The following is a 26,758-nucleotide window of genomic DNA, read 5'->3' as shown; positions in this document are numbered from 1 at the left end:
CCCCGGGCGGCAGCTCTGCGGGTGCTGTGCGAGTGATGTTTCACCACTGCCGGAGGCCACCAGCGCCCGCGTCAGCCTGGGGCTGAAAAGGGTGTCCAGCTGCTCCATCGCAACCCTGCCGCAGAGCCTTCAGGTCAGCCTGGCCATCGTTTAACTCTCCCCGCCCGAGCTGTGGCTGCTGCCCACCCCCAGCCTGAGCGACCCCAAAATAATGCGTTTACGGGGGAGACCTGCCGGTGTCCTGCAGCATCTCCCGAGAGGCGGAAGCTGCGGGCGAGAAGGTGCTATGGGGATCGAGCCGGCGGCCGGGACCCGCTCTGCTCCCGGCACAGCCGCCCACGAGTGACCTTGGGCAGAGCGGAGCGTGCACAGGAGACGGGGCCGGGGCACGGGGACCTGCTGCAGGAGACCTTCAGTGCCACCACTCATCCAAAAAGTAGTCCTCGGGGAAGAAGAAACTCGCCGAGACGCAGCCTCGGCCTCGGCATGCATCCATTTCCCGGGGAGGGTTTATTGGATCAAACAAGCTCTCGGTCGGGCTGCGATCCAAACGATGGCGCCCCGCGTGTGCTTCTGGCATTTGGCTTTTCTTGTCCCTAGCGAAGACCACGGCGGCCAAGGAGCTGGACCGTCGGATTTGCTTAAATTTGTGCCAAGGTCCTCAGGCAGGGGCGAGCGGGTTCGCTTCTGAGCGCTGCCCCGCTGCAGTTTATTTCAGGCTCCCCTGGCGGGGTTGAGCAACCCGCGGCTCTTGTGACCACGCTATATTTAAGTAGGTATGTTTGGCCAGAGGAGCTGCCAGCCATGAAACTCGGGGGAATTTAAGGGACCTTCCTCAACCGGGGCAGATGCTGTGGAGCCGGCCAAGCCAGGACATCTGATGGGCACAAACATTTTTTCCCTGGATGGGGAAATGTCACCAGATTGGGGCCTTTCTGTGGAGGTTGGGGATATCTTGGAGAAAAAAAAAAAAAAAAAAAAAAGGAAGGAAAATATCCTCTGGGCTCCCTTCTGGAGGCAAAGCTCGCAGGTGCCACACAGCCAGAAACAAAAGCCCTCGCGCAGCTGAGCGGTGATTTGTGTCTTTTCCATTCGGATACTGCAAAGTGTGCGAAATTCAGCCCTGGCTGTAAATGCTCCAATGCCACTCGCCTTCAGCATGGACGGAAATATCAATATTGCGTTTCCTTTGGCCGTACGGGAGGAGTGCACACACGCACACTGGCCCCAGCTTGCTTACGGGCGAGCAAAAGTCTCCACGCCAAAGCCTCTGCCAAGGCAGCAGCAGCCAGCCGAGCCCACGGGGGGGCTCGCACGCTTCAAACCCCCGTGGGAAGCGAACCCAAATGATACGCAAACTTATATGCACGCAAGAAGGTCTCACCTGTCCCACCGGCCGGCTTTCTGGGGCCCTTGGGAGTGGCTGTGACAAAACAGACAGGGAGGAAAGTGTCAGTCGTGGGCATCACCGAACACGTGTCACTCCTGCTTTGAGAATAAATGGCAGAGATTTCACCACGGGCTTTCCAGCTGACTGTCTGCGCTGCCGCCCCGCGCAGGATGGGGCCCAGAGCTCTGCCGGGCACCGCTGGCTCCGGGGCCGCACACTCCCGCCATGCAGGGCAGCATCCCGCCGTGCAGAGCAGCATCCCACCGTGCAGGGCAGCATCCCGCTGCGCAGGGCAGCATCCCGTCGTGCAGAGCAGCATCCCACCGTGCAGGGCAGCATCCCACCGCGCAGGGCAGCATCCTGCCACGCTGCACCACAGAGCCCCCTCACCAACTGCGCCCAATCGAGACTCCTGGAGACAGCAGCAAACAGAGCAAGGACAGATACCGCACAGAACAGCCGGCAAAACAAGAGCGAGCTGCCAGTGTTTTGCCATCCCCTGCCCAGTCGGTTAGTTAAACGACAGATAATTTCCAGTGCTCTGTTGTGTGTGGGACGTTCCCCGTCGGCTGGAGGAATTTTGGTGATGCTCTGATGCTCGGATACCAGCTCCCCTGGCTGCTTCTGGGGTAAAACAAGCTCCAGTCAGCCTTTGGGGGCTTTGATTATTTATTTTTTTCACCTCCTGCAAACCACTATCTATTAATAGGGGCTAGCATTACCAAGTAAATGAATAAATTATGAGCGAGAGTTGTGGCTGCTCTATTCCCATTAATTTCCACTTGCGCCTCTGAATACCGGAGTGCTTCTGCTGAGCTTCATTTCCCCTGTGCCAGTGCGGTTTGCTGTGACCCGACCCCAGACTCTTTGTTTGCTTTTATTCCGGGGCTGATGCGATGAAGTCCAGAGCGGGACGCAGCAGCCGGGCAGGCTGCGGGGACAGCGCTGCCTCTTCCCCCCTGCTCTCGGCTGGCACTCCAGCCTGGGGAAACGCTGCTTTCCCTCTGCACCGGGGGGGCCGTTAGGCGTTTCTAACCAGGTCTCCCCGCATACTGTATTAAAGGACTTGCAGAATCCTAGATGAGATCCCTCAGACCCGTGACTGAGGTTGATACCCCGTGGTCGACCCTCTCCCCCTCCTGCTGAACCCGGCGTGCCGCGGGAGGGATGCACGGAGCATCCTGACTCTTTACTACACGTAATCTCCAACGTAACACAGCACAAGTGTCTGTGTGGTGTTAGACTATAAAGTAAGAGGTTTCAAACCCTGCCGTAGCTTTCACTTCAATACCTGTAGGTGTATTTTGTGTGATCACAGAGGCCGGCGTCGCTCGCAGAGTGCTCCCCGCTACCCTCCGGCCGGGCGCTGGCCTTGGGGACGGCCACCAGGAACCGCACGGGGAGGGATGGGCAGCGAGGGGTCCTGGCTACCGGCGTTTGCAGCTCTGCCATGGCGTCTCCGTGGCCGGGCAGCAAAGGGGAGCCGGGGACGTCTCTGGGTGCGGACCGCTCTTGGGCTCAGCCCTCGGCGCTGGGGGGGAGGTGTGCGACGTGCCCCTGGGGGCAGAGGAGCTGCCGTGCTGGCCGTCAGCTTCTCTCTTTTGGGTGTAAAATGAGAGCTGTTCCGCTGGATCTCCCGCTGCCGGTGGGGTGCGACCCCCCCCCCGCCGGCCTCCTGCCCTCCCCGCTGTTTCTGCCAGGCACCGCTGTCCCCTCAGCGACACGGCCCGGCCTCAACGTACATAAAAATTACCTATTTCAAAGCCAAATATTAAATATCAGCACGGCAGCAGCAAGGCACCGCCTTCAGAAATGAGCTTCCCTTAACTGATGGGTGGCGACTGAAATTAAGTGAAGCAGAGCAGCCACCCAACGCGCCGTTTGCTTTCCCCCCGGCGCCGCCTCGCAGCGGGACGAGGGAAGGACGCGGCGCTGCCCCTGCCCGGCCGGGCTCCGGGGGTTGCCCTCACCGGCTGGAGAAGGAGAGCAGTTAACGCGTTGGCTTCCAGGCAAACAGGAGCATGTTCCACGGTAGGTGTTACCAACGAGCGCGAGGAAGCCCAAAAGGACACGCTCAGTGCCACTGCTACGTCAAAGCACCGGTGTGCCCCTGCGGTTTGCTCACGGGAATCAGAAAGCACACGGTCAGCAACCAGTTTCTCCAGGACTACCCCAGTCCCACCTGTTGGCAAGCCCGGACAGCGCATCTCCCCGGGCAGGGACGAGGAGGTAGCCCGTATCCTCCACCACCCGCCCACCAGCATCAGGCCCCAAAGAACGAATTGCCTCCATTAATGACTACTTGTTTTCTCCTCTTTAAAAGAATAAATAAATGTGACTTACGCCGCTTGGTGGTGAGGTCATACAGGGCATCTTCTAGGCTGAAGTCACCTGGGTCGTCCCCATGACCTGGAGACAAAGAATCAGCGCTGGTTGTTCTTGCTCCACACAAAGTAAACCGCCTTTAAATACGGTGTGGCTAGACTCATTTGCTCAAATTGCTTCAGTTTTTAAAGAGCTTTCTGTTTTTTTTCCAAGCCTGACCCATCATCGGTGATGAGGAAGACATCAGCCTTCTCCAAATGCTGTGACTGCTAAATTGCAGAGCAGTCATCTCTGGATTTTCCATTTGTCTGCCCTAATGGATGTGGGATAAAAACACACACTATGCTTAAATTTGTCAAGGAGCGCCCACCAATTCATCTCTCGAGCTGCCACTCATCTGTGGCTGTGCTCACCATTATACATTTGCTAAACACCGTGAAAACATTGGGACAGCGCAGACGAATTCAGTGAAAAACAAAAAAAGCCCTGTGCACCTCTTCTTCGCAAGTGCCTTCCAACATCAAAGGCTCCGTACGAAAACGTTGCTGCCGCCGGCTGCCAAGCACAACTTAGCATTTCAGAGACCTCCTGCATCATTCCGCCTTGGGAATGCGAACCAGGACCAAACCCCCAGCCCAGGGATACACCTGACGGGCACACGCGGATTTTTTTGTTAGAGACGCCTCCCCACAACCCCGGTCACTTTATAGTATCCTGGGGATAACTCCGTGCTACACGGTGTTCTACTGCGATAGGGCCAGCTAATCCTTCCTTTCTCTGTCTTTTTTTTTTTGCATCGCGTTAATTACTGTTGACTTACCCTAGTTCTGGATGTATTTGTCTTGATAAATTCATGCTTTTACATCTCGGAGCATGCTGAGTAATTAATATCCTTTGGGTTTGCTAAGTAGTGCAGCGCTGCAAGAGAACATTAAAATGGCTTTCCTCTTATTCCTACTGCTAAATGGATTTAGCTATTGCCACCTGAGCTCCAGCGTGCTTCATGAATAAATTTAAAGCTTTACTGACAAGGACAATAACAACGGGAAGGTACCAGTCCATCAGAAAGCAGGTATCAGCGTTTCGGTGAAAAACTTCTACCGAGAGTGGTCACTAAGTACTGCAACACCTCCAGCTCCGGTTTCACTTACTCGCGCATCACATCTCGTTTCATTTGCCATCTATTTAAATGTACACTCAGCAAACCTGAGGGTGATTAAAATGCAGGGTCTGTGGCTGGGAACTTGCTAGGGGCTTCTCTCCCCTGGCCGAGCGCTCGGCGTTAAGCTGCTGCCGGGGACGGGGGGGGCAGAGGGGGGGTGGGTGTAAGTAATAGATGTCCCATCCCCACGGCTGTGTTCCTCATGGGGATGAGGGATGCCAACGCCTCCCCCGTGCGCCCGCAGGGACGGCCGGCAGCGGGCGAAGCCCCGATCCCGCCGTGCGAAAGCCGCCGAGCGAGGCGTGCGGGCGAACCCCTGGCTCAGCACGGCAGGGCTGTGCCGGGCACCCTCAGCCTCCCCCCGCTCGCCCCGCGGCTCCCTCGCCAAAATATTTGCCTCCTGGGCCTTACTGCCGGTGGGATATTGGCACCGTCAGACAGGCGACGTTCTCCCGCTCCGACAGCCTGGACGAAGCCACAGGGTTATTAAGTGGTCTGTCGCGGGGAAGGAGCAAAGGAAGGAACATGCAGGATCGTCTGCGATGCTGGGAAAACACCCGCCCAGCTACAGCACTAGCACGGGGTGCTGCCGCACCACCAGCACGTCCCGCTGAGACCCCGCAAGCTCATTACTGCAGTGGCTGACCGTCCCCAGCTCGCTACTCCAGCAGGTTTATGCAGGGTCCTTTTCCCAGCAAGGCTTTTTCCCCAGCCTCTACTGGGTTCTGAGGAACCGGCAGGGCTCCGTCATTCTTCTCTTTCTATTTTAAACTGTGTTTAAAAAAAGGTGGAAGGGGAAAACCGCGGCGCGTCTCTGGCGGGATGAGAAGCGCTACAAACCTGATCAGGGGAAAAAGCGCCGTCGCTGTGTTTCATTTCGGTTCCCCATCTCTGCGGTGGGCAGGGCGAGCTGGCAGGAGGGATACGGTGGCGGCACCGGGACTCGCATTGGTATGCTGGGAGCCATCCCTTCCCTCTCCCCGCTCCCTCTGCTCCCTGTGATTAAGTAAATGTTAAGGGCGCTGATTTGCAGCACGCCGAGCCCTGCTGTTAGCGCATCCTCCCTGTGCTTCACCTGCGGTGTACGAGCCCAAATACCAAGTGAGGGGGAGCGGGTGGTCCCAGGGAGGGTGTGCAGCTCACCCCATCTTCGGCTGAAGGGCTACGGGGGTCGTGGGGCTGCACAGAGACGCCCCCGGCGGGGCGATGGGCCCTGTAGGGAATGTGAGTGCCCCAAAAAACAGGCTCCCCCCTGGCTGGCTTTGGGGGGGGGCTCACCGGACCCGCCGGCTGAGCAGCACTTACACCTCCGGGGGTTCGGTGACGGCTCCCATCGGCACCTCTCCCCTTCCAAAAATCCCCCTCCAGAGAGCCAGCTGGCACACCAGCGCGTCCGGGGGCACTGAAAGTGGCTCAGGGCCCTCCATCCTCGCGGGGCGGATGCCAAAGGGCAACCGCTAACCCATCCTGGGCTGCAGCTGCGTGCAGGGGAACGGCCCGCAGCGGGGGAGGCGCGCACGCAGCCGGCGGCGTGGCTGCGAGAAGCGTCGAGGCACCGAATCGCCCGCCACAACCTTCCCTGGGAGCTGCGGCGCTTGGCACAGCCCTTCCGCCGGCGCTCCCCCGCCGCTGCCCACAGCAAACCGAGGTCCTTTTCCAGGGCAATTGAAATCCAGGAGTCCCCCAGGCGTTGGCAAGGATTAATAATAGATTGCCGGTTAATTGCAGTTGACAGCATCTTTATTCCGTGCAAAGGGTGTTACAGGGACGTATTACACCTTTTACGGATCAATAACCGAGCGCTGCCGTCAAAGGCACGCAGACTTGCCTGCTCGCTCCGACACATAAGCGCTGAGCGCTCTCCTCCTTATTCTTTTATTCAGTTTTTAAGCGGTAACAAACCCGGCACGTCACAGCCAGACGCGCAGACCCCACCCAGCGCTCCGTACGCACGTTTACCTTGCAAATGCAGTTTTTCGGGAGGCAGCGCTGCTGCTCCCTGCACCGTCTCCTGCAAATCCCATTGCTCCTGGGACGCCGGTCCCGCTCTGCCATCACCGAAGTGGGGCTGCCGGGCTCCCAAAGCCCATCCTCTGATGGGAGCCCAAGCACAGCACAGAGTGTCCTTATATTAAGGGTTTGTATTCTCCAGGAGAAGCTGGGGCACGTTGCTACGTACCAGAGCTCTCAAGCAGCCCGCTGGGCAGCTGCCGAGGTGTTCGTGTGCAGCTCGGGCTCAGCGGTCGGGGTCCCGCACACCCCGACGCTTCACCTCCCCTGTAGGACGCACCCACGCTGCCTGCGACCTGGTACAGGGCTACAGAACCACCGACACGCAAAGTCACCCTCCGCTGGTTGCTCGGTGCCGGGGAGCAGTATGGGATCTTCACTGGGGTTGATGACTAGACTAGTTTGGGGTTTTTTTTTGCCCACCCTTGCTCTGGGTCCTTGGCAGAACTCTCGTCTCTGGCTGCTGGGAGCAAACGCGCATCCCCAGGGGAGGCTGGGAGGCGACTGGAGCCCTGTGTGCCAGCTGGCCAAGAGCACCGGGGCACCCGCAGGACTGCAGGTCTACGGCGGGGGGGGTGGGGGAAATGGGCAAACGAGATGTGTTCTCCGTATTTTTCTTTAATACAACAATCAAAAGAAACCGAGACAGGACATCTCGTGGTGCCTAATATGACCCCCCCAGTGCCAGAGTGGGGAGGTGGGGGGACCCCAAGGCTGCAGCTGTGCCGGGCGGAGGCTGTAAAACAGAGGTGAGAGTTACGGCCGAGCCGGTGCCGCAGGCTCTCCCGCCTCTCGCCGAGTCCCCTCGCCTTGCCGGGGGTATTTTTAATCAGAGCTAGCTGCTCTTTGAAGGTAGAAGGGTTTTGTGCCTTAATGTATTCTCTCCTCATTATTTTCTGTAGCAGGCAGCTCGAACGCGCAATTGTATTCGTCAGCTTTTTAGTTTTTACAATTATATATATATTCTAATTAAGCCCCACTGTTTGACAAAGCTTGAATTACAGTATCATAATTCACACCCAGTATATTGCTGGGCCGTCTGCAGCACTCCGAGCGCGGTGTGTTCCATTTTTAGTGCCAGCCCACGGATCTCTTTGTGCAATATATATGTGTTTAGCTTCCCTGGGAATTGAGCGCCCGCCACGGTACGAGATTGACAGCCCGGGAGAGTACGGGAGAATGCAAAACAGGTACAAGGGCAGCGGAAAGTAATTCAAACCGCCTGACTTTTATGCACCTACCTTAGGAGTGACGCGGCGGGCAGCGGGTGGGAGGGCAGGAGGAAAGCGCGCCGAGGTAACCGAAGGCACCGGGGTCTCCCCAGCGACTGACCTCGTCGTTTTGGCTGTGAGTTACGGTGTCGGGACGCGCAGGCGGTTCCCTCTGCAGAGCACCCACAGCCGCGCTGGCACCTCTGCAGGGCGCCGGGGATGGAGGCGTGTTGGGCTGCCGGTGCTGGACTGCATCCTCGCAGCGGCATCTCCCGACGTCTCGGCAAAGACACAGCCCCAAAGGTCTGCAGGGAGCGAAGGGCCGCTCCTCGGCGGGTGCAGGTCTGCTCCGCAGCAGCTGGGGTGCCTCCAGCAGCACCCGGGGGTCTCCGGGGACCTCTCCTGGAGCGGGGGACGGCACCACACCGCCGGCCAGAGCAGCGACCCCGGGCAGCGCAGCCCCGAGCTCCAGACTCGCGGATGCTCTCCGCCACCACTGCCTGGGCGCCGGCCCCCACCGCCTGCCAGACACGCGGCAAGTTCGCCTCCAAGTGCCAAGCTGCCTGCAACCCTCGAGCTCTGGCTGACTACTAAGACCAAAGCGCAGTCCTACGCACGTAGGGAGAGCGGAGCTCCCTGGAGCTGGGGCGTCACGGATGGTCTCTGGGAGCAGCACTGGCGGGGCACGGACAGCCTGGGAGCAGCTGCCCTTCTCTCCGGAGACGTGCCCAGGCTGTCTCCTGAACAGACCTCCTCCTGGAGTTAGCCCTGCTCTGAAAAGCAGACCCTGACCTTCCTCCAGCTCCTCAGCCGCTGCCAGGGAAGACACACCGCCCGGGGACGTGCTCCTGCTCAAACATCCCTGCCGGCAGCCCGCCGGGGCCAGGAGAAGCAGGGCTCAGCCAGAAAGTGACATGGGGGACAAATGACAAACTCAGCCCCCTGCACCCACCATGGCGGTGGGACTGATGGCCAACGCCGGAGGTACATCACCCCGGCCCGGGGCACGGCCAGGCGAGAGCGGTGGGACACAGCTCCCCGGCTGGGACAGCCCCTGCTCCTCGCCGGGGACGAGGCAACGCTGCCGTCCTCATTCTCCATTCCCAGAGAAACGTTTTGATTTCCACAAGTACTAATCAAAATCACTCTTGATTATGGCAAAAACAACCTCTGCTGAATTTATATATTTTTTTTTTATGCAATTAACAAGGGTATATGGTAATTCCAAGCAATCTTGCTCTTGAGATTAAAGGAAAGCCTGCCAGGAAGCACATGAATAAAGCTGTAAGATGAGAATTTGCATAATGAAGACCTTCTCTTTGTGGAGGGACTAATGGTGGTTATGTTTGAAACCTATTAACGGAAATGCCTAAAAGCTTCCACAAAAGTCAGCGCGTTGCTGCCGAGCCACCGTGACCCCCGTAGGCTCCGTCACCCCTGCTGTCCCCCCGCACCGCCGGGTCCTGCTGGGAACCTCCGCTCCACAACAACCCCGGTTCTGCCCTCTCCGCGGCTGGGGCAGGATGGGCAGCGTGGCCCCCGGGGCAGGACGGGCAGCGTGGTCCCCGGGGCAGCACTGCTGTGGGCAGCTCCGGGTGACACACCTGGGGTGGGTGGCAGCACCCGGTACGCTCGGCACCCAGCAAGAGGGATGGAGGTGGCGAGGAAAATGCGACCAGCAAAACCAGCCTGCATCTGGTGGGCTCCAGGATCCTTCTCAGCAGACACCATCAGCACCACGATGAGGGGCCGGGCCAGAAAGGTCACCATTCCAGCAGGCAGGAGAAGGAGCCCTCACTGGGAGCTCCCCGGCCAGGCACTGCACACCCGAGGGACGCCGGTGTCCATCTGCCCTGTGGCAAGCTGAGGGCTGCCTGAAGGTCCCAACGCAGCTTGTCCCCACTTCAGGTGGAAGGACAGACCTCCAAGTTGCTCCCAAAGCGCCTGAAGAAGCAGTGTTGCATCGCACACCCCACAGTGTCCCACAGCCCCCGGGAGCAGCCGGAGGCTCAGCCTCTGCCACCACAGCCACACCGGGACCTGCCGGGAGGTCACTCTGCAGAGACCAGACAAAAAACATGGTGGGGAGGAGTTTCTCATCCGCTGCCATCTCACGCAGCCTTCTCACTCCTCCACAGCAGTATTTCAAATGCCAGAGGGAAGCGCCCTCCTCTCCTCTTTCCCAACAGCCGCATGTGGTAAGTGGCTCACAGAGTCTGCGGTGTTCACCAGGTGTGCCTGCACGGAGGCTGCAAGGAAACCCTGTAAGCTGAGGGTGGAGGACAGGTGGTGGCCTCTTTCTCCTGAATTTTGGCATGTGAGAAGAGCTCCAGACCTGTCTGCAGGAGGATGAGCTTTACCACCAGGTTGCTCTTCCCCAAGCGCTGCCCTTCTTGGAGCTATGGCAGCTCTCACCATCAAACCCACCAGCCTCCACCATCAAACCCACCAGCCTCCATCACCAAACCCACCAGCCTCCATCACCAAATCTACCAGTCTCTATTGCCAAACCCAGCAGCCTCCATCACCAAATCTACCAGCCTCCATCGCCAAATCTACCAGCCTCCATCACCAAATCTACCAGCCTCGATCGCCAAACCCAGCAGCCTCCATGACCACCCAGCCAACTTCCGAAGGGGCAGAAAGCACCCTCAAATCCAGAGGCATTTCTTCATGCTGACCTCTCATCCTAACTTTCTCCTCCTTCCCAGCGTTTCTCTTTCACCTGCTCTCAGTCTCACCGACTCAAACCAGTGGCGATTACTGTATTTCTACGTTTTATTTAAAAACTGAGATGAGAAAGGCTATTAGCGGAGCGGTTTGGTCCCTGCCAGTTGATTTTGCTTTTCGAACCAGTGCAGGGCTGCCAGCTTGGAGGCTGCAGGAGCGTGGCAAAGCGGTCTCTCTCCGCTCGCTTGGGGATTGAGACGCGAGGGAGCCAATTTGCCGTCGGAGGGAAACAAAGCGTTTCGGCGTGTTTGCCTGCTCTGCCGGTGTTGGTGTCAGCCCGTCACCGTGTTAAAGCCGTGAGCGGGAGGGGGCTGCTGTGCCAGCTGGCCACGAGACACCGCGGCTCTGCCGGAGACGGTCTAATCCCGGGGGTGACGTACCGAGCGGCCGTGGGCAGCCACACAGCATCTCTTTTGGGGGTGCCCAGGCCAGGGACGCGTGCAAGGTGCGGGAGGGGGGAGCGAGGGGCTCGCGCCACGTCGCATCAGCCGCTGCCACGCGATGTGACAGAAGTCAGCAGTGAGGCCGTGGAGGAGCCCCGGAGCCCAGGGGACCACCCTGTCCCTGCAGGCTGGCGGAGCGCCCGCCACCGCCCCGGTGCTCGCGGCACAGCCGAGTGCCCTTGCGTGTCCTTTCACGCGACTCCCACCCCACTCTTTGGGCACAGCCCCAAGGAGTGTGGCCGCATTGCACCATGACCTCCATCCCCCCCAGCAGCAAGCTCTGCAGAGGGACCACCGAGGGCTGGATCTGCTGAATGGATGTGTCTGGTCCCTGGGAAGCCGCAAAGCCCCAGGCTGAGCCCGCGGCTCCACAGGAGACCAGCAGCTCCCCAACAGGCGCGTGCACCCCAGGCTCCCCAAAAGCACCGGCCAGAGCAGTACCCCCCACCACGGAGAGACGAGCACCTCCGGGTGCTGGCAGCAGCCCTCAACAGCTCGGGGTGCAAAGCAAAGCCCCGCCAAGGGCAGCGCTACCGGCGCTAGGGAAGGCTTTGCACCAGGGTTTCCCATAGGATGCACTGGACCAGGGGCCGCTGCCCGGCGCCCCCCAGCTCCGGCTCCACAGCATCATCCTCTCTCTGACCCCACGCGAAACAAACATTTCACCGGGTGGTCTTCCACCCCAGTGTGGCTGGAAAGTGGGTCGCCCCGTTCAGGCAATAAAGATGCCAATCGAAACGGTTTTCTTCAGTATCAGCACTCAGAGCTTTCAAGGTTTCCAATGCTGACATCTCTGCGCATAGAGTGGGTGCCGTTTTCTAAGCGACTTTAATAAGACAGTCGTCCTTTGAGGTTTGTGTCAAAGAGGTCTCTGCCGCAGCGTTGCCAAAACCTGCTTTCAATTAGTCCCAAATGAATTGCGTTGGGAGCAAAAGGCTGGAAGGTTTTGAGCACAAGTATTTAAGGTTCCTCCCCGTACCCACGATGAGGATGGGATGATGCCCAGCTTTCCGTGCCTGGGTTGGGTACAGGGACATTGTGGCCAAGGGCTACCGAGGGCAGGGGGAGCTGAGCCAGCCCCAGCCCTCCTCGGCTCTGCCACTGAGCCTAGAAAGCAAATCTCTGACCCTCTCTGGGACTCTGGGAAAATGCCCCCGGCAACCCTCGATAATTCAAAGGTGCATCTGATGGGAAAGGGAGCTGTTAAGAAACAGCTCTTTTCACTCTTTTGCTGCTTGTTTGGTTTGGGTTTTTTTTTTAAGGAAGAACAATTTATTATTCCTAAAGGGGGAAAGGGTGTGGATGGCATAATTTTTTTATTCCCAGACCCCAACCTCTTTGCAGAGGGGAGATTAGCACTGACCCTGCTGCACACATTAGGAAATGGTTAAAGGTGATCTTCTCAGGTCACTGCAGAACCAACACTGTCATCCGGGACTCGGGTTTGTCCCCCTCCAGATGCAGTGTGCAGGGCTCCGCCGGAGAAGTGGATTCCAGCTCCCGCGGCCAGGGAAGGGGAGAGTGGGGGTGCTGTGACCCCGCTCCCGAACAGGTCTCCCCGCCGCGGAGGGCAGACGGCCACGGCCCGGTGCGGTGATGCCCAGAGCCAGCCCTGCCAGGGAAAGGCAGGCGGGAGCAGGAGGCTGGATCTGAGCTGGATCCAAGCCCTCTGGAGGCAGCCTTGGCACCACCCGCGTCCCCGTGCGCTGCCCCAGCCTTCGCCCAGCCCGGCCTCGCCAGGCGCAGGGTGGGAAACGCGGACCCCAACTCACTTGGCTCGCGATCCCCAGCGAAGGTCAGAAAATCACAGCAAGTTCCTTTTCCTCCTGTGACTGTGGCTGCGGGGCTGAAAATTGGGGTGCTTTCGTGTTTTCCCGCATGCTGTCCACCCAGGAACGTTACGAGGTACGTTCGCGTTAGCCGCTTGATTTCTGCTTCCACATCCCGTAATGCCTACGAGTTTGCCTGGGGCCAAAGACGCCTCTTCATCAACCAGACAACAAATTGCGGCACGAAAGCATTTTGTTCATAACCCAGCGCGGAACAAGTGATGACAAAGCCAGCGACGCAGGAGCCCAAAGAAAACCGAAGCGGGAGATTAAATGCTTATCACCTGATTCCCGATGGAAAGAGATCGCTCTCATCAGATAAAGATCAAGAGAAGATGCTGTAGTTAAAAGTAGGTAAATAGGGAATTACACGGTAAAAATGCTGGTTCATCACTTGGGATGTGCGGCTCCTGTCGTACTGCGCTATTTAAAACCAGAAGCGGAGCGGTGGAGACTTGGGCGATGCTGACAGATGGAGCGGGGCCCTGGGCGAGCGTGGGGGGTCACAGCCCTCTCCGCTGGCTGAAGGCATTTGTCTGTCCCTGTCACCGCAGCCTGCAATGCGGGGCTCCTGCCCGGCTGCTGCGGCGCAGCGCCCGCGACCGCGACCGCCTGCTGGCTTGTCCGCGGCACCTCACCGCGCAAATGCCGGGTATCCGGATCGGGGTGGGGAGTTGTTTAGGATTTGGGCTCTGCTGCTCGCTGGCTGCCCCCTCCGGGCGTCAGGCGTGCTGGGGTGCGCAGGGCTGGCCCGGCCCCGCTCCCGCGCCCCCATGCTTTGGGTGAGGTGGCTCCGCTGCTCCCCGGAGCATCGCCGACCCGGGCGCTGCTGCCGAGGGACCGCTGTCCCACCGTGGGAAGGGGCTTCCAGCACGGAGAGACAACAGGGTGGGGGGGGGGCCGCACCCCTCCCACGGGGGAAGCGGGAGCAGAGATCTGCTGGAGGTAATTTTGAGCAGGTGGTGCAGGAACTGGTGGTGATTTTTAAGCATGGCCAGCTGGGTCAGGCCATCCCCGGCCAGCCCGGCGGCTCTGAGACCAACCCCTCTCGGGCCAGCGGGGAGCTGCCGGTGGAGCCTGCAGTGGGAAGCTGTGCCGCATCCTTCGTCCCTTTTGCACCGGCTCATTTTCACTAAGGTGGGTTTGGCTCTTTGCTTTCACAGAGGAGTTGGGAGGAGTCCCTGGGAAGCAGAGTTTGGGGTGTGCATGCAGCCTCTGCTGCGCCCCGCGCCCAGCATGGGCTGTGTCTGCTACTGGGGAGGTAGAGCCCGCTTCACCCTGAGCCTGCCGCGTCCCCATCGCCTCCCAAATGCGCTACTGGGAGGCAAAAGCAAAGTCCTCTGTTACGCAGGTTGGAAAGATCTCTTGAAATACTTCTGCCAGGGCAAAAAAGTGTTTCTGTTAAGTCAATGACAACTTATTAGGACAAATTCTGAAAGTTTTTGTTACAGAATTTCATAGATTTTTTAAAAAAAAATATTTAATGGCTATTATATTAAATGTCATTTTTTAAGTCATGAAAGATAGCTGTTTAATCCTGAGATAAAACACTTTTCTAGATGGAGGTGCATAGCCACCTGCTTTTGCCACCCATCACCAGGGGAACAGTTGCCTTATATCCAGAGCACCATTTGCTGTTGATGTGGCATGGAATAACTTAAACATAAAAACAGGAGCTCACTGAGCTCAAAGAGAAATCCACCAACAGGTCTCTCGCTCCCTCTGGCCCTACTTATGGAGGAAACAGCACCAACGTTTACAAAACCAACTGTTGGTAAACTGTTACTTTAATTCAAGTGTTACGGCTCTGAGATTTCCTCTGCAAAAGTATCTAAACCATTCACTCGGTTAAGACCATCATTACAAACGAGAACGAAGAAATATACCTTTTTTTCAAATGTGTTTAACCTGACTTTAAAATGAAATGCCCTATTTTCTGCATGAGGCCAAAGACATGGATTGGGATCCGTGTGCCTTTTTTTTTTTTTTTTTAAACACACACACCGCCTCAAAGCTTAGTGCCGTCCTGTGGATTTTTGGAAACAACAAATTCCGTTTTCCTGGCAAATAGTTTTACAACGCAAACTGCATGGCACCCGCTCAGTGGCTCTTGACAGTGCGTGAGACAGTCTGTCACCAGCAGCGGTGGCTGACGCCCGGCGAGCGGGGCCGGGCTGAACGCCCACCCCAGCCGAAGCACCCGGGCGAGAAACCAGCCTGTTTCTGGCTCAGAAAGCGGGAGTTTGGCTGGGGGTGAGGCAGATGCTCAGGGCAGGCTTGCACCAGCTGGAAGCATCGCCCCGGATGCTTCAGCTTTTGGGGGCTGCTGCCCCCTCACTCAGCCCAGCTCTGTGCTGGGGCCAGGTCGAGTTGCATGGGGGTTTCTCTGGCCAGAAGAACTTCCAGGGTGGGAAAGGGTGCTGGGCGTGGGGCAAGTTTCGCCAATTCTTGGTCTTTCTACCTCTTCACCGCATGAGAGTGTACCCTGGGGTACGCTCAGGCTCTGTAGTGGAAATTGTGCAAATTTCCAAGAGGAACGCTACATACCGGATGGCAGGAGGGGATCCAGGGAGGTTTTAACCCCAACGAGGTAGAGGGGGTCTGGCATTAGCTTCGCTCAGATACTGTTGTCTGGAAGGATGACCCGAGTCCTGCAGTAGGCGGGACGCCTGAATGGAGGTGGCCGCTCATCATGAAGACGCATGCTCCACCAAGCTGCTTGCTTTCATCTCGTATAGGTCATCCAGAGATCTGATATAGAGACTTCTTCCTACGCTCCTACCCCTAAAAGCACACATTTGTCAGCAGACAACGCTTCATGGTCACAGATCCATGTCCTGTTCACAATCTTATCGCATCTCTGATGTCCCTCTGCAGCATAAGCACCTCCTTTGTCCCCCCCAGCTGGGGCTGGAAACCTCTTCTGCTTATTCAGCTTTCGCCTCCTGCCCTCCCGGAGCCCGCACTGCAGTTACCCCTAAACACCCCACCAGGAGCTCGTCCTTCTGCAGCGCGATTTCAGTAAGAGTCTTCCAACTTTCACAAGTTCTTTCTACCCAGATGTCTTTGTGCACGGGCAAAGGGCGCGTTTCAAGGGGCAACAAAACGCTGAGCGATTCCCTTTCCCCAGCACCTTGTTTGCCGGAGACGGCCCCGTGGCAGCCGCACCGCCCCTCGCCTGCGGAGCCTGCCCACAGCACAACCAAGCTGTTCAGAGCATCCCTCCTCCCTCTCTGAGCCGCCACCTCCGAAATCTTGCCAATGCCTCTGGTTTGGTTTTCTTTGGCTTTTCTGCACATCCATGCCATGCCAGCACCGAATCCCTACAGCAGATCTGCCCTGCTCCTTCCCTGAAGACACTGCTCACGTGGTTGGGTATCTCGGGGATGAGGAGCTTCCACTCAGCATCAGCTTTCCGCCTGCGGCCTCGGTACTCCTACCGCAATAATTTTCTGTGCTTCCCCCAGACAAGGTTGGAAAGCAATGGAAAAGGCTTTTGGAGTGACTACAAGAGAGTTTCATAAATATGTAGTAGCATTAACTTTATCCACATCGCACCGGTAGGCTGAGCTTTCAGAAGATCAAAACCCAACCTGACTCTGCAGCTCCACTGGAATCCCCGCAAGTGTAGAGAAAGCAGTCGCCTCTCGCTCGGCGGCGCCTAATGGGTTGGTATTGGGGCTCTCTGTTTTCTTCTCAAAAGCGTCGTTCACTCGGCAAACGCGTTCTTGTGCTCGCATCCCAAATCACAGCTCGCGACTCCAGCATCTGCGTCCCCAACTTTGAAGTTTCCTTTTCAAAAAAAAAAAAGTCCTTTCATGTGCTGCGTTTTGATGTGCCACGCTCATCTTCTCCCATTTCCCTCTGTTCAAGTTCTTCCAGCAGTCATGAATTGTATCAGTCAATCAGATTACAAAGGAATTATTGCAAAGGTTTTCTCTTCGCCATCAGTGCTATGTAGTTTATTAAACATATGTTTTGTTATCAGAGTGGCTTCAGAAGCACTGTCTAATAAAACCCTGTTTTTTCCTTTAGTTAATTGTAAAGTCAATGCCTTAAACCTCCAGGAGATATTTTTTCCAGGGAGAAACAAATTTGTTTTTAAACTGAGCAGTCCTAAAAGTTTATTCTAGTCAACACTGGAGATCAATAAACTCTTCTGGTTTATGTGCTTTAAGGGCTGAAACGGTTGCAACAGATGTAAGGAAAAAAATTACATTTTTGTAGAGAGGAAAAAAAGCCCGAGAGTCAAATGGCCGTTTCCAAGCATAAATATCAGTGAGCTGGTAGAAGAAAAAGTTCCGAAATACAAGCAGAAGTATGGAAATTAATTATTTCCAAAGCTCTGTACATAAATATCTGGGCATGGCACATTTAATTAATGCATATTTGTTCAAAGATCAGAGATAATTTGTAAGAAAACCAATTTAGCTTCTCCCACTTTGTCATAGGCGCTAAAGACACTATCAAAGTAAAAATTATTCTTTAAATGTATTACTTTGACTCGCTGCTGATACCTAGTAATTATAAATATAATAACATAATAATGTATTATAACAAAGATTTTTAGCGCTTTACGCAACGCCGCTGCCTCCTTCAGCTTCGACAGCAATGCCAAACCAAGGCGTTCGCTTCTACTCCAAATAATTCCTCCCTGCGACTCTCCCGCCACAACCGCGGCGAGCGGACCCCGGCAAGCCGCGGGCGCCGAGCCGGTGGGTCACCCGGCACCGGCATCCCCCTTTTCTGCCAGCTGCGTCCAGCGCTGCCCGTGGCAAAGCGGGGCCCGGACACCTGGAAAAACATCTGGAAAAGAGCCGTCTCCTTTCTGCTTTCTCTGCGCTCTCGGTCGGGCACCGTTGTGCAGAGACTGTGCAGAGGGGCCGCCTGCAGTGACTGCAGCCATCTGTGCAACAGTTATAAATAGCTAATTATACTGTCTAATATTACTTTCACATTTAAGTAATTATTGTAATTGCTGGTGGGATATTGTAGTCACACTTGAGAGGAGAGGTGATCTGTGAGACGCTGTCTGTTAAGACACGGGACGACAGCACGAAGAGTCGCCCGTCGCTGCTGATACCGCGGCTCCTGAGGACGTGCCCAACTCGTCTCATTGACGGTTTGTCGTCGCAAAGTTTTTCTTCAAGCTTTTCTTACACGATGTAAAGCATAAAGTCTGGACATGCCCCTTCTGCCTGGCCTGCAAGAGGTAACCTTCCCTCCCGGCGAGAACAGTGGCCTCAGCGTCAAATTTGCCATCTTTCCATGAAAACACATCAGTGCGTTGCTGTGCTGGCTTACCACGGGAGCGGGGACAGAAGAGGGGGGAAAAAAAAAAAACCAGCTGTGGAAAGCTCCTTGTTTGACTCTTTCACTTATCGTTTTGCACAAACGTGTGCCTAACCCTGAATGACTCCGGCATAACTACTTTCTGGAAAAGCCACGGATCCGCGCATTTAAAACCTCATGCGACGCGCAAGCACAGGGAACGCTTGCCCCTGGCCGCTGCTCGGGCGGCAGCGGGAAGGCTTTCCAGGGCATTTGGTATCTTCCACCGCCTCAAAATACCATAATGCTTCTGCCCCCCCCACTGCACTGTGGGAACATGCCGGAGTTTAGGAGCGCTGGAAAACGGCGTGCTGCCCTGCGAGGAATTCCTGTTTCCAGCACTGCACCCGCAGCCGGATGGGTGGTGGGGGCGGAGGGAGCGCGGCAGCTCCGGATGCCTGGATGGCCGCGGCACGGCTGTGTCCGACAGCCCGCCAGGCGCTGAAGCGCACAGTCACATACGAAGGGAAACGCAGTGGAATTTGACCAAGGAGAAACCCAAAACCCACCATATTTTTTCAATTAAAAAGTGGGGGTTTGTTCCTACTTTCCCGGACAGCCTCAGCCAAGACACACATCGCTCTTGTGTCAGCGGTGGAGCCGGAGCTCAGCTGCAGGAATCACGCTAAGGACCGATTTTGTTGTCTAGTTCACTTTCCTTGGTTCTTGGTGATTTGTAAACATCTGAGCTTGCAAGAGACCGGGCTGTCTGCCCCCACCGTCCGCAGCGCTGGAAAGACTCTTTCAGAAGAAGGAGCCAAAAGAAAAAAAAAAAAAAAAAAAGCGAATAGAGGCAATGAAGAAATTTGATTTCTGTTGCTGCTGTATTGAGGAGCCGGGGCAGAAAGCCCTGCCTGGGAAACCCACGTCCTTACCACCACCTGGTATTTCCCTGTGGGCACGGGATGATGGCGGGGAGGCCGCCAGGGTACCCGAAAAGCCAGTTTGGTGCTCAGGTGGGGAAGGGCTCTCAGAGCCTCCGTCAGGGCGCTGCAAAGCCCCTCCGAAACGTTTGGGAGGGAGACAGAGGGAGGAGCAGGCACCCCCCCCCCGGGTCGGGAGAGCCACTACCGAAACAAACGCCGGGTGAGGAACCAGAGGGCACGTGGAAAGGCTGAAGCCGCACACCAGTCCCTCGTCCGTACGCGTCCGCTGCGGGCAGGGCTCTGCCCAGGAGACGTTGCCAGTGCAGAGCCCGCTTACCTTTATAACAGTTATTTCCACGGAGAGGCAATTTAGAGCAGTTCAGACAGGAGCTGAACTTAATGTTGTTCAATTACCTGTGAAGCCCGGGCACTGGCAGGAATGATTTATGAAGGTTTCAGCGAAATTCATTTTGATACAAACACAGCCAAGGATATTTAAGAGCTGGACCCCGCAGCCCAGCGCTCCAAAAAGAAACAACAGAACAGCATTTTTCTCTGCCCACGTTGCAAACAAGACAGAATGCAAATAGCTTTACTGCTGAGTAATCAGTTTTTTTTTATAATTATTATTTTAATCTAAAATCAGGACTTTATGCACAGTCTCTTAACTCAGCCTGTCAAACTGATGCCCACCAATTAAAAATGCGGTCGCTAAACTGGTGAGCATAAGCAACTCTGCAGCGTGCTGTTACCCTCCCACCTGCACGAGCGCGTAAGGACCTAACGCAAACGGGACTCATTCCAGGCTGACTCACGGCAAACCTAATCTCTTCCAACAGCAAAAGCTGCCGGCAGCCCAGTTCAGTCTTCGTTTTGCTGCGAATATCCCCTACCCAACCTGCGCTTGCCCGGTGCCTCCTAGCTAACAGCAGATTTTTTTTAGGAAAACTTTCCCAAGGCCTTTTACATAATTGCTGTCTATTCCCTCTGTGCAACCTTTAAGAGGACGTTTTTTTTCCTATTCAAACAAACAAACAGCTTTGTAAGAGTTGCTTTTTTTTCTTCTTTTAAAAGAAACAAACAGAGTTGTGGTAGGGTTTGCATTGATTTTAATCCCCTCCCCGCCCCCCTGCCCCCCCCCCCCCCCCCGAAAAAAAAAAAAGAAAATGAAAAAGAAAAAGCATGGGTTTTTTTCCCTATCTTCCCTGCTACGGTCCAGCTGGGACTGATTTCTGGGTCAGACCATTCTGATCTGCAGAAATAGCAGCGGGACTCCAAAAGAGTGAGAATACAACCAGCAGCCTGAGAAATTTGGGTCACCCAGAGAATCTGCTAATCCAACAGCTCAGTAAGCGGAGAGACAAAACCAAACTCCTCTCACGACGACTCCATGAGCCCCTCTGTTCGGGATTATCCCTCCCCCCTCCCCCCCCCCCAGGGCTCCCACCGCGCCCCGTACCCGCAGCCCCCCGCATTTTGTTTAAACATCGCTGTGACACTTTCTCCCCAGCGAGGCACGCGCTGCGCTCCGAGATGCTCTAATCACCACTATTGTCATCTAATGACGGGTTCGGAGCCGTCATATCTGTCAGGTACCTGCGCGGGAGCATCCCCCGCCGCCGAGCGGGGGGAGAAGGGACAGGCGCCGTCGGGGGGTCGGTGAGAGCCCGGGGGGGGTGGGGGTGTCGGGGGGTGACAAGGGGATGGCTTTGGCCGGGGCTGGCCCTGGCGCACAGGCTGGCGCCCCGCCATCTGCTGCGGTGTCGGGGTGCTCTGCGCAGGGTGGGGCCCCGGGGGGGGGTGCAGCCCCCACCCCCCTCCGTCACCCCCCTCCAAGGGCGATCCCCCGGGCGGTGCATCCTCCTGGGAGCCCCTGCGAGGGACCCTCTCGGGGATGCATCTCACCGTGAGACCCCCCCGGGGAAGGCTGCATGCTACCGGCGGGGCGGGGGGGATGCATCCAACCCGGGGAGCCCCCACGGCGGATGGAGATGGGGGGGACTGCAACCCGGAGCTTCCCCTCGGGGGTGCACGCTGCGAGGTGACCCCCAGGGAAGGGAGGGAAAGGGGGGGCGGGGGGGTTCCGCCGTGCCTGGGCCGGGCCCGGCGCCGCGATCATGCGCAAACCGCGCCGCGCCCCCCCGCCGCGCCCCGCGGGGACCGACACCCCCCACCCACCCACCCCCCTTCCCCGGGCCGCCCCCTCCCGCGGTGCCGGCGGCCGGGCCGCCCTACCTGCGCCCAGCAGCGCGGCCACGGCGAGGAGGAGCCCCAGGAGGCGGCGGCCGGCCATGTCGCGGCGGGGCTGCGCGTCTGCCGTGGGCACGGCCGCCTGCCTCCGACGGGGCGGGACGGGGCGGGACGGGGCGGGCGCACGGTGCCGCCGCCGCCGCCCCCCGCTCCCGCACCTCCGGGCTGCGCTCCCCGCCCCGTCCACCCCCTCCCCGGCGGGGTGGGGACGAGCCCGGCAAGCGGCGGAGCCCCCGCCCGGCGGGAGCTGCGGTCCCCGGGGGATCGGCGAGCCCCCGCCCGGCCCCGGCGCTCATCCTCCCGCCGGGCGTGTGCGCTGGGCTCGGCCAGCCCCGTATTTCCTCGCCGAATTGGGGATGATCTGCGCTGCAAATGCGGGGATTGCCGCTGCCTGGATGCGATGCTGCTGTAGCCGCGGGGGGAGGGGGGGTGAGGTGGGGAGGGACCGGCGGGCAGCACCCCCGGGGGCTGTGGGAGCCTTGTGGGGCGGCGGGCAGGACGCCCGGGGGCTGTGGGAGCCTTGTGGGGAGGTGGGCAGGACCCCCGGGGGCTGTGGGAGCCGGCTGTGGCGGCGGGGGGGCAGCAGGGGTGCCGGGATGGGGCGATGGAGGCGGGCGCGGGTGTTGTGCCCCACTCGTGGGCAGGGGCTCCGCAGAAGTGCAGGGGCGGGAGCTGCTGCAATTTCACCCTTTCACGCCAAGTTTTTAATGGGGAGGTTACGGAGCCATGGAAATGTTGGCTGGAAGCGACCTCTGGAGGTCTCTAGCCCAAACGCCCCCTCGGAGTGGGACCCACGGGCAGCAGGTCCCATCAGCCGTGGCTTTGACTGGTGGGGAGTTGAAAACTTCCAGGGCTGGATGCTCCCCGCTGGGTGACCCGGGGCAGTGCTGCCCTACTGTCCATTGAAGGAGATTCTCCTGAGTCCAGTCTGACCCTCTCACTGACCCCGACTGCTTCTTTGGCCACCACCCCCTGTTGTGTTGCCTGCCACTGCCAAGAGGAGTTTGGCTCCATCATCTTAATAACTGCTCTTAAGTACCTGTAAGCTGCGATTAGCTCTGCCGTCAGCCACCTCCTTGCCAAAGCGAACAAGTTGCCCCTTGTCGTTCGTCTGCACCTGGTGCTGGACCCTCTTCTCTACATCTCTTTTAAATGGGGGGAGAGAATTGTTAGTAATACAGTCATCTTTGTTGATATTTATAGGTTCTTTCGCTACAGAAAAAGGGGTGAGGAAGCAGCCTACATTTAGGAAGAATTCCTAAAGCCTTTGTGGGGACTGAAAGCCTGAAGAAGTGTCTGGGTAGTCCTAGTTGCACCCCACCTTACAGCAGTTGGGGGATACTGCTGCTCCAGCAGAGTGTCAGGACAGCCTCGGGTCCAGATGGTGCGTTTTGTACTTGGTGAGAACATCACTTGAAAAGATACTGAGCAAACAGACCGTGGAGGAGTTACAGTCCTCTTTAGAAGTGCCCGGGTTGAAGGATGCCGTGGGATAGCAGGGATGCTCCATTGCTGAATTTCACCTATGGCCACGCAGAAGATTGCAGGCTCTGCGGGTCCCAGTGCCTTGCCTTCCACAAACCTGCTGGGGGGAAGGTCTCCAAAAGGCGCACCAGAGCGGGTTTCAGTAAGTTAGCGTAGTTCAGCGCGCTTGTGTCACGCCATCGGAGCTGCAGATGCTTCTGTACTGTGCAATTCTCTCTGCTGCTGCAGCAACTAACGGGAGTGACAGGGGGCCCAGGTTCTGGAGAAGCGAAGCTGGAGAAGATGCGGTTCAGCTGCTGTGCAATGTGCATTCACAATATTGCCCCTCGTCCTATTTATACAAAGAGAAAATCAGGATTACGGTCCCGTTCGAGTCAAACTAAAGGAAACTAGCAGGACAACATTTGTACCTTCCCGGCCTGGTTCCCCAATAACCTCTCCATCAGCTATTTGCATTTCAATGGCTTTCCAAGCCTCTGGTAATTGCTGGGGGAGGAGGCGGGCGGAAAGGCTATTATATCAGAGTTAGATCAGCTTTAGCGAGCCTGAAGGCATGAGAGAGCATCGCAGCAGCTGATGCAACCCGTGACAGTATATTGTTTGCCGTTGTGTGTGAGCCTGGGGTGCGCACCAATGCTTGTGAGTTGATTCATAATTACAAAGAAATGTATGAATGTAGCATTTAATTGGCAGGAAGGCAGCAGCGGTGCTGCGCTCCGAAGCTGGAGGCAAGCGGGGCGGTACGAAGCGAGAATGGGGACCACGCATCCGGCGAAACCCGCCGACAGGCGAGGGAGCCGTGCCAGGGCCGCGGTGCCCAGCCAGCGCCGGGGCCGTGCGACGCGGGCACAAGTCGTGTCTTTAAGGGAGGCCGAGCCCGAGGCAGCTGGAGAGCCTGGGGACCGGCCAGCGAGTGACTCAGCGCCGCCTGACCCGTGCCCAGGCTATTCTTGGTTCGGGGTGTGTTTAAGGCAGGCAGCCCAGGCTCGGATGCTATTCCAGTTGCTCGGCAGAGGATGTGCCAGTGCCGAGACTGGAGCCTCACACGCGTTGTGTCGTGCAGGAGCGCAGCGCCGTCTTCCCGGCGGACCGCTTTCCTCCAAGCTTGAAGGGGCTACGACCTTTTCATTTTCTTCTCTGGAGCTAGATTAAAGGTGTAATCTTTAAATAGCGGACTGAACAGCCATCGGAGGAACTTTCAGTGGGAAAATATACTTGCTTCCCATTATGTTTTGGCAGGTATCACGCTGAACTCTTCTTGCTGCCTTGGAAAATCCGCTCGCTGGGCTTAGCGTGCTCTTGTCTCTCGGAGCAGTAAGATGTTTCAAGGGAAGGGGAGACGCTGGTCAGGAAAGGTAATGCTGGGTCAGACAAAAATCTGATTTAGAATCTTTTTCTTCCTAAATCTATTCAAATAATTTAGCAGGCTCAGAACACGTAATCTGTTAGATCTCAGAGCCCCTCGCAGGCACTAATCAATTACCCTTGATACGTGATGGACACATAAAAAGCATCAATTTAGCTGCTGCTGAAGTGCTGCTGTTTTAAAAGCAGAATGAGCTGTCATGTAGCAATGCATAGCCTTGCCACACAGTTATCTGTGATGGAAAATGAAAATACTATACACAATTTAAAATGAGCAATTTCAGAGGCTGAATTACATTTCCACCTGTGCCCGTCTCCTGCCTGAGGTATTGTTGTTTTATGGCCCTGTTTCCAAATACAACAATTCTTTTTTAAGTAAAAAATTTGCTAATTTGGGGGTCTTTTAAATTCCCTTATGAAGCTGGAACGCATCTGGTCAAATTTTCTAAATGCCTCGTTTTCTAAAGTTTTGATTAAAATTATGATCCAAGTGGTTCCTTTAAAAAAAAAAAAAAAAAGAGGAAAAAAAAAGCAAAGCAAGCAGTAGTATGAGATGGCAAGGCTACAAAGAGCCCTTAGCCCGCACCGCCCCAGCAGCCCTGAGGTTAAAGGACTCGGGGATATTCCCGGTCTCTTCCGCCACAGCTGCATCACCGTGGAGGAGGACGGCGTAGGTTTCCCTGGGCAATGGGCTGGCGGGTCGCCGTGCTGTCGGCTCTGGTCCTGCGCCAGAGCTGAGATCCAAAAGACTTTCTCCTCCTTCAACGCCAGCAGCTGAGCTGAGGGATGCGGCTGGGGGTCTCCAGGGCTCGGTTCCCCCCCGGCCTGCGGTGTGCTGTGGCTGGCTGCGGTGGCTCGCCTGGTGGGAGTCACGGCTGAGTAGAGCTCCCCATAAACACACTTACTCCGCTTCTCACCGCCTGCCAAGTGCCGAGTGCTGCACTCCGTAACCATCTTCCCAGAGAGCCTCCAGTCTGGTCCCTTGCAGAACTGATGCATCGGGGGGTATTTGTACAAGCTAATTTTAAATATGTCATTTCTCTGCCTAAATTAGATGTCTAGACTCCAGCTATAATCAAAGGTGAGAGGCAGGTTCCTAATTACAGTGCTCGGAATCACACCCAGAAGATCCCTCGTCTGTATGGGGAGCACGGGCGCCTTACGTCGGTGCTTGGAATGGGTCTCAATATTCCCAGTTGTGTGCTGGGTCCGCCACTGCTACTGCAGACAAACACAGGACCTCCTCGCCTTGCGTAAATCAAAAGCTTTAGCTGTGCTCTTAAAGGAGAAATGTTAGTAGCACTCGGATGGAAATTAACAGGAGAGTGCATTTATTTTTGGCCAGCCCCCCGGGAGCGCCTGCCAAGCATCACCTCTCATTTCAAGGCTGGCTGTTCCTGCTGAGAAAGTCTGATGGAGCTTCGAGTCTGGGTCAAGGTGAGTGCCTGGCTCTTCATCAGCTCTCTGTGCCGTTTAAAAGGGAAAGGGGACAGAACGCCAAGCGGCAGATTGGGTGTGAGGAATGGTGTGCTCGTGCGAGAGCGCGCAGGAATGAGAAGAAACGGGACCGCTTGGGTATGGTTTATGTACTGATTAAATGCACCTGCCAGTCCCCGAGCATCAGTGTGCAGTTTTAGAATAAAATTGTTGAATCGTAAATTAAATAGAGAAAATTAATTCTGGCCTCGTCTACTCCGGGACGATAGCCAATTGCTTAAAACAAGGCTTACATGCACCTGTTTGAAACCGGAGTAACCGACACAAGCCACAGTGCCTACGAAAAGGTTTCTGAGAGTCGTTAAAGCCGTCGTGTGGACATGGTCAAGTGTCGGCGATGGGGACTTCGGGATTGGGTGGGCCAGGTTCTCCCCTTCCGTGGGAGCACGACCCGAGCGTGCACGGGGATGTCCCTTGCAGGGTGTCGGGATGTCCCCAGTGCTGAATGGGAGCTGGCGCCGCAGGGCTGCCTCCTATCCCTCTTCCCAGCATCGTGTCGCCGGGCGTGCTGGTGCAGCACTGGCCACACTGGAGTGAGAGCTCTTCTGAGGGCAGTACTTGTGGGCAGAGACATTTGGGACTTTATTTTCTCAGAGTAGCTGTGACCTCAAATGGAAGGACACTGAGCCATAGGGGTCACTTCACATCTTTTGCAAATGCATTAGAAACTCATGTTTGTTCTCTAGATTCCTGAAAAGCAGGAAAACTTGGTGTTTTCTTTTTTTTTTTTTTTTTTTTCTTTTTTTTTCCATTTTTTCCACTAGGGACAGAAATCGCTGGCTGAGAATCTGAGGCCTGAACCCAAAGAAAACATGTCTCAAGAAGCAGCATAACTGTTCTGGCCAAGTATTTTTTTTTTTTTTT

At 56.5% G+C, this 26,758-nt stretch overlaps 1 protein-coding gene across 1 annotated transcript in view; it reads right to left on the bottom strand.

Moving 5' to 3' along the window:
- Positions 1 to 21,609, bottom strand: part of CD99L2 (CD99 molecule like 2) — a 30,165-nt gene extending 8,556 nt beyond the window's left edge. The window contains exons 1-3 of the mRNA XM_082488120.1: positions 21,533 to 21,609; positions 3,734 to 3,799; positions 1,385 to 1,423 (exon numbers count right to left, since the gene is read on the bottom strand). Coding sequence (XP_082344246.1) covers positions 1,385 to 1,423; positions 3,734 to 3,799; positions 21,533 to 21,590 — 163 coding nt within the window. The 5' untranslated portion in view covers positions 21,591 to 21,609. The remainder of the gene's footprint in view (positions 1 to 1,384; positions 1,424 to 3,733; positions 3,800 to 21,532) is intronic.
- Positions 21,610 to 26,758: the final 5,149 nt, after the last annotated feature.

This window comes from Vanellus vanellus, assembly GCF_965231255.1.
Source record: "Vanellus vanellus genome assembly, chromosome: 10".
Lineage (NCBI taxonomy): Eukaryota > Metazoa > Chordata > Aves > Charadriiformes > Charadriidae > Vanellus > Vanellus vanellus.
This window is presented reverse-complemented; position numbering and strand designations above follow the sequence as displayed.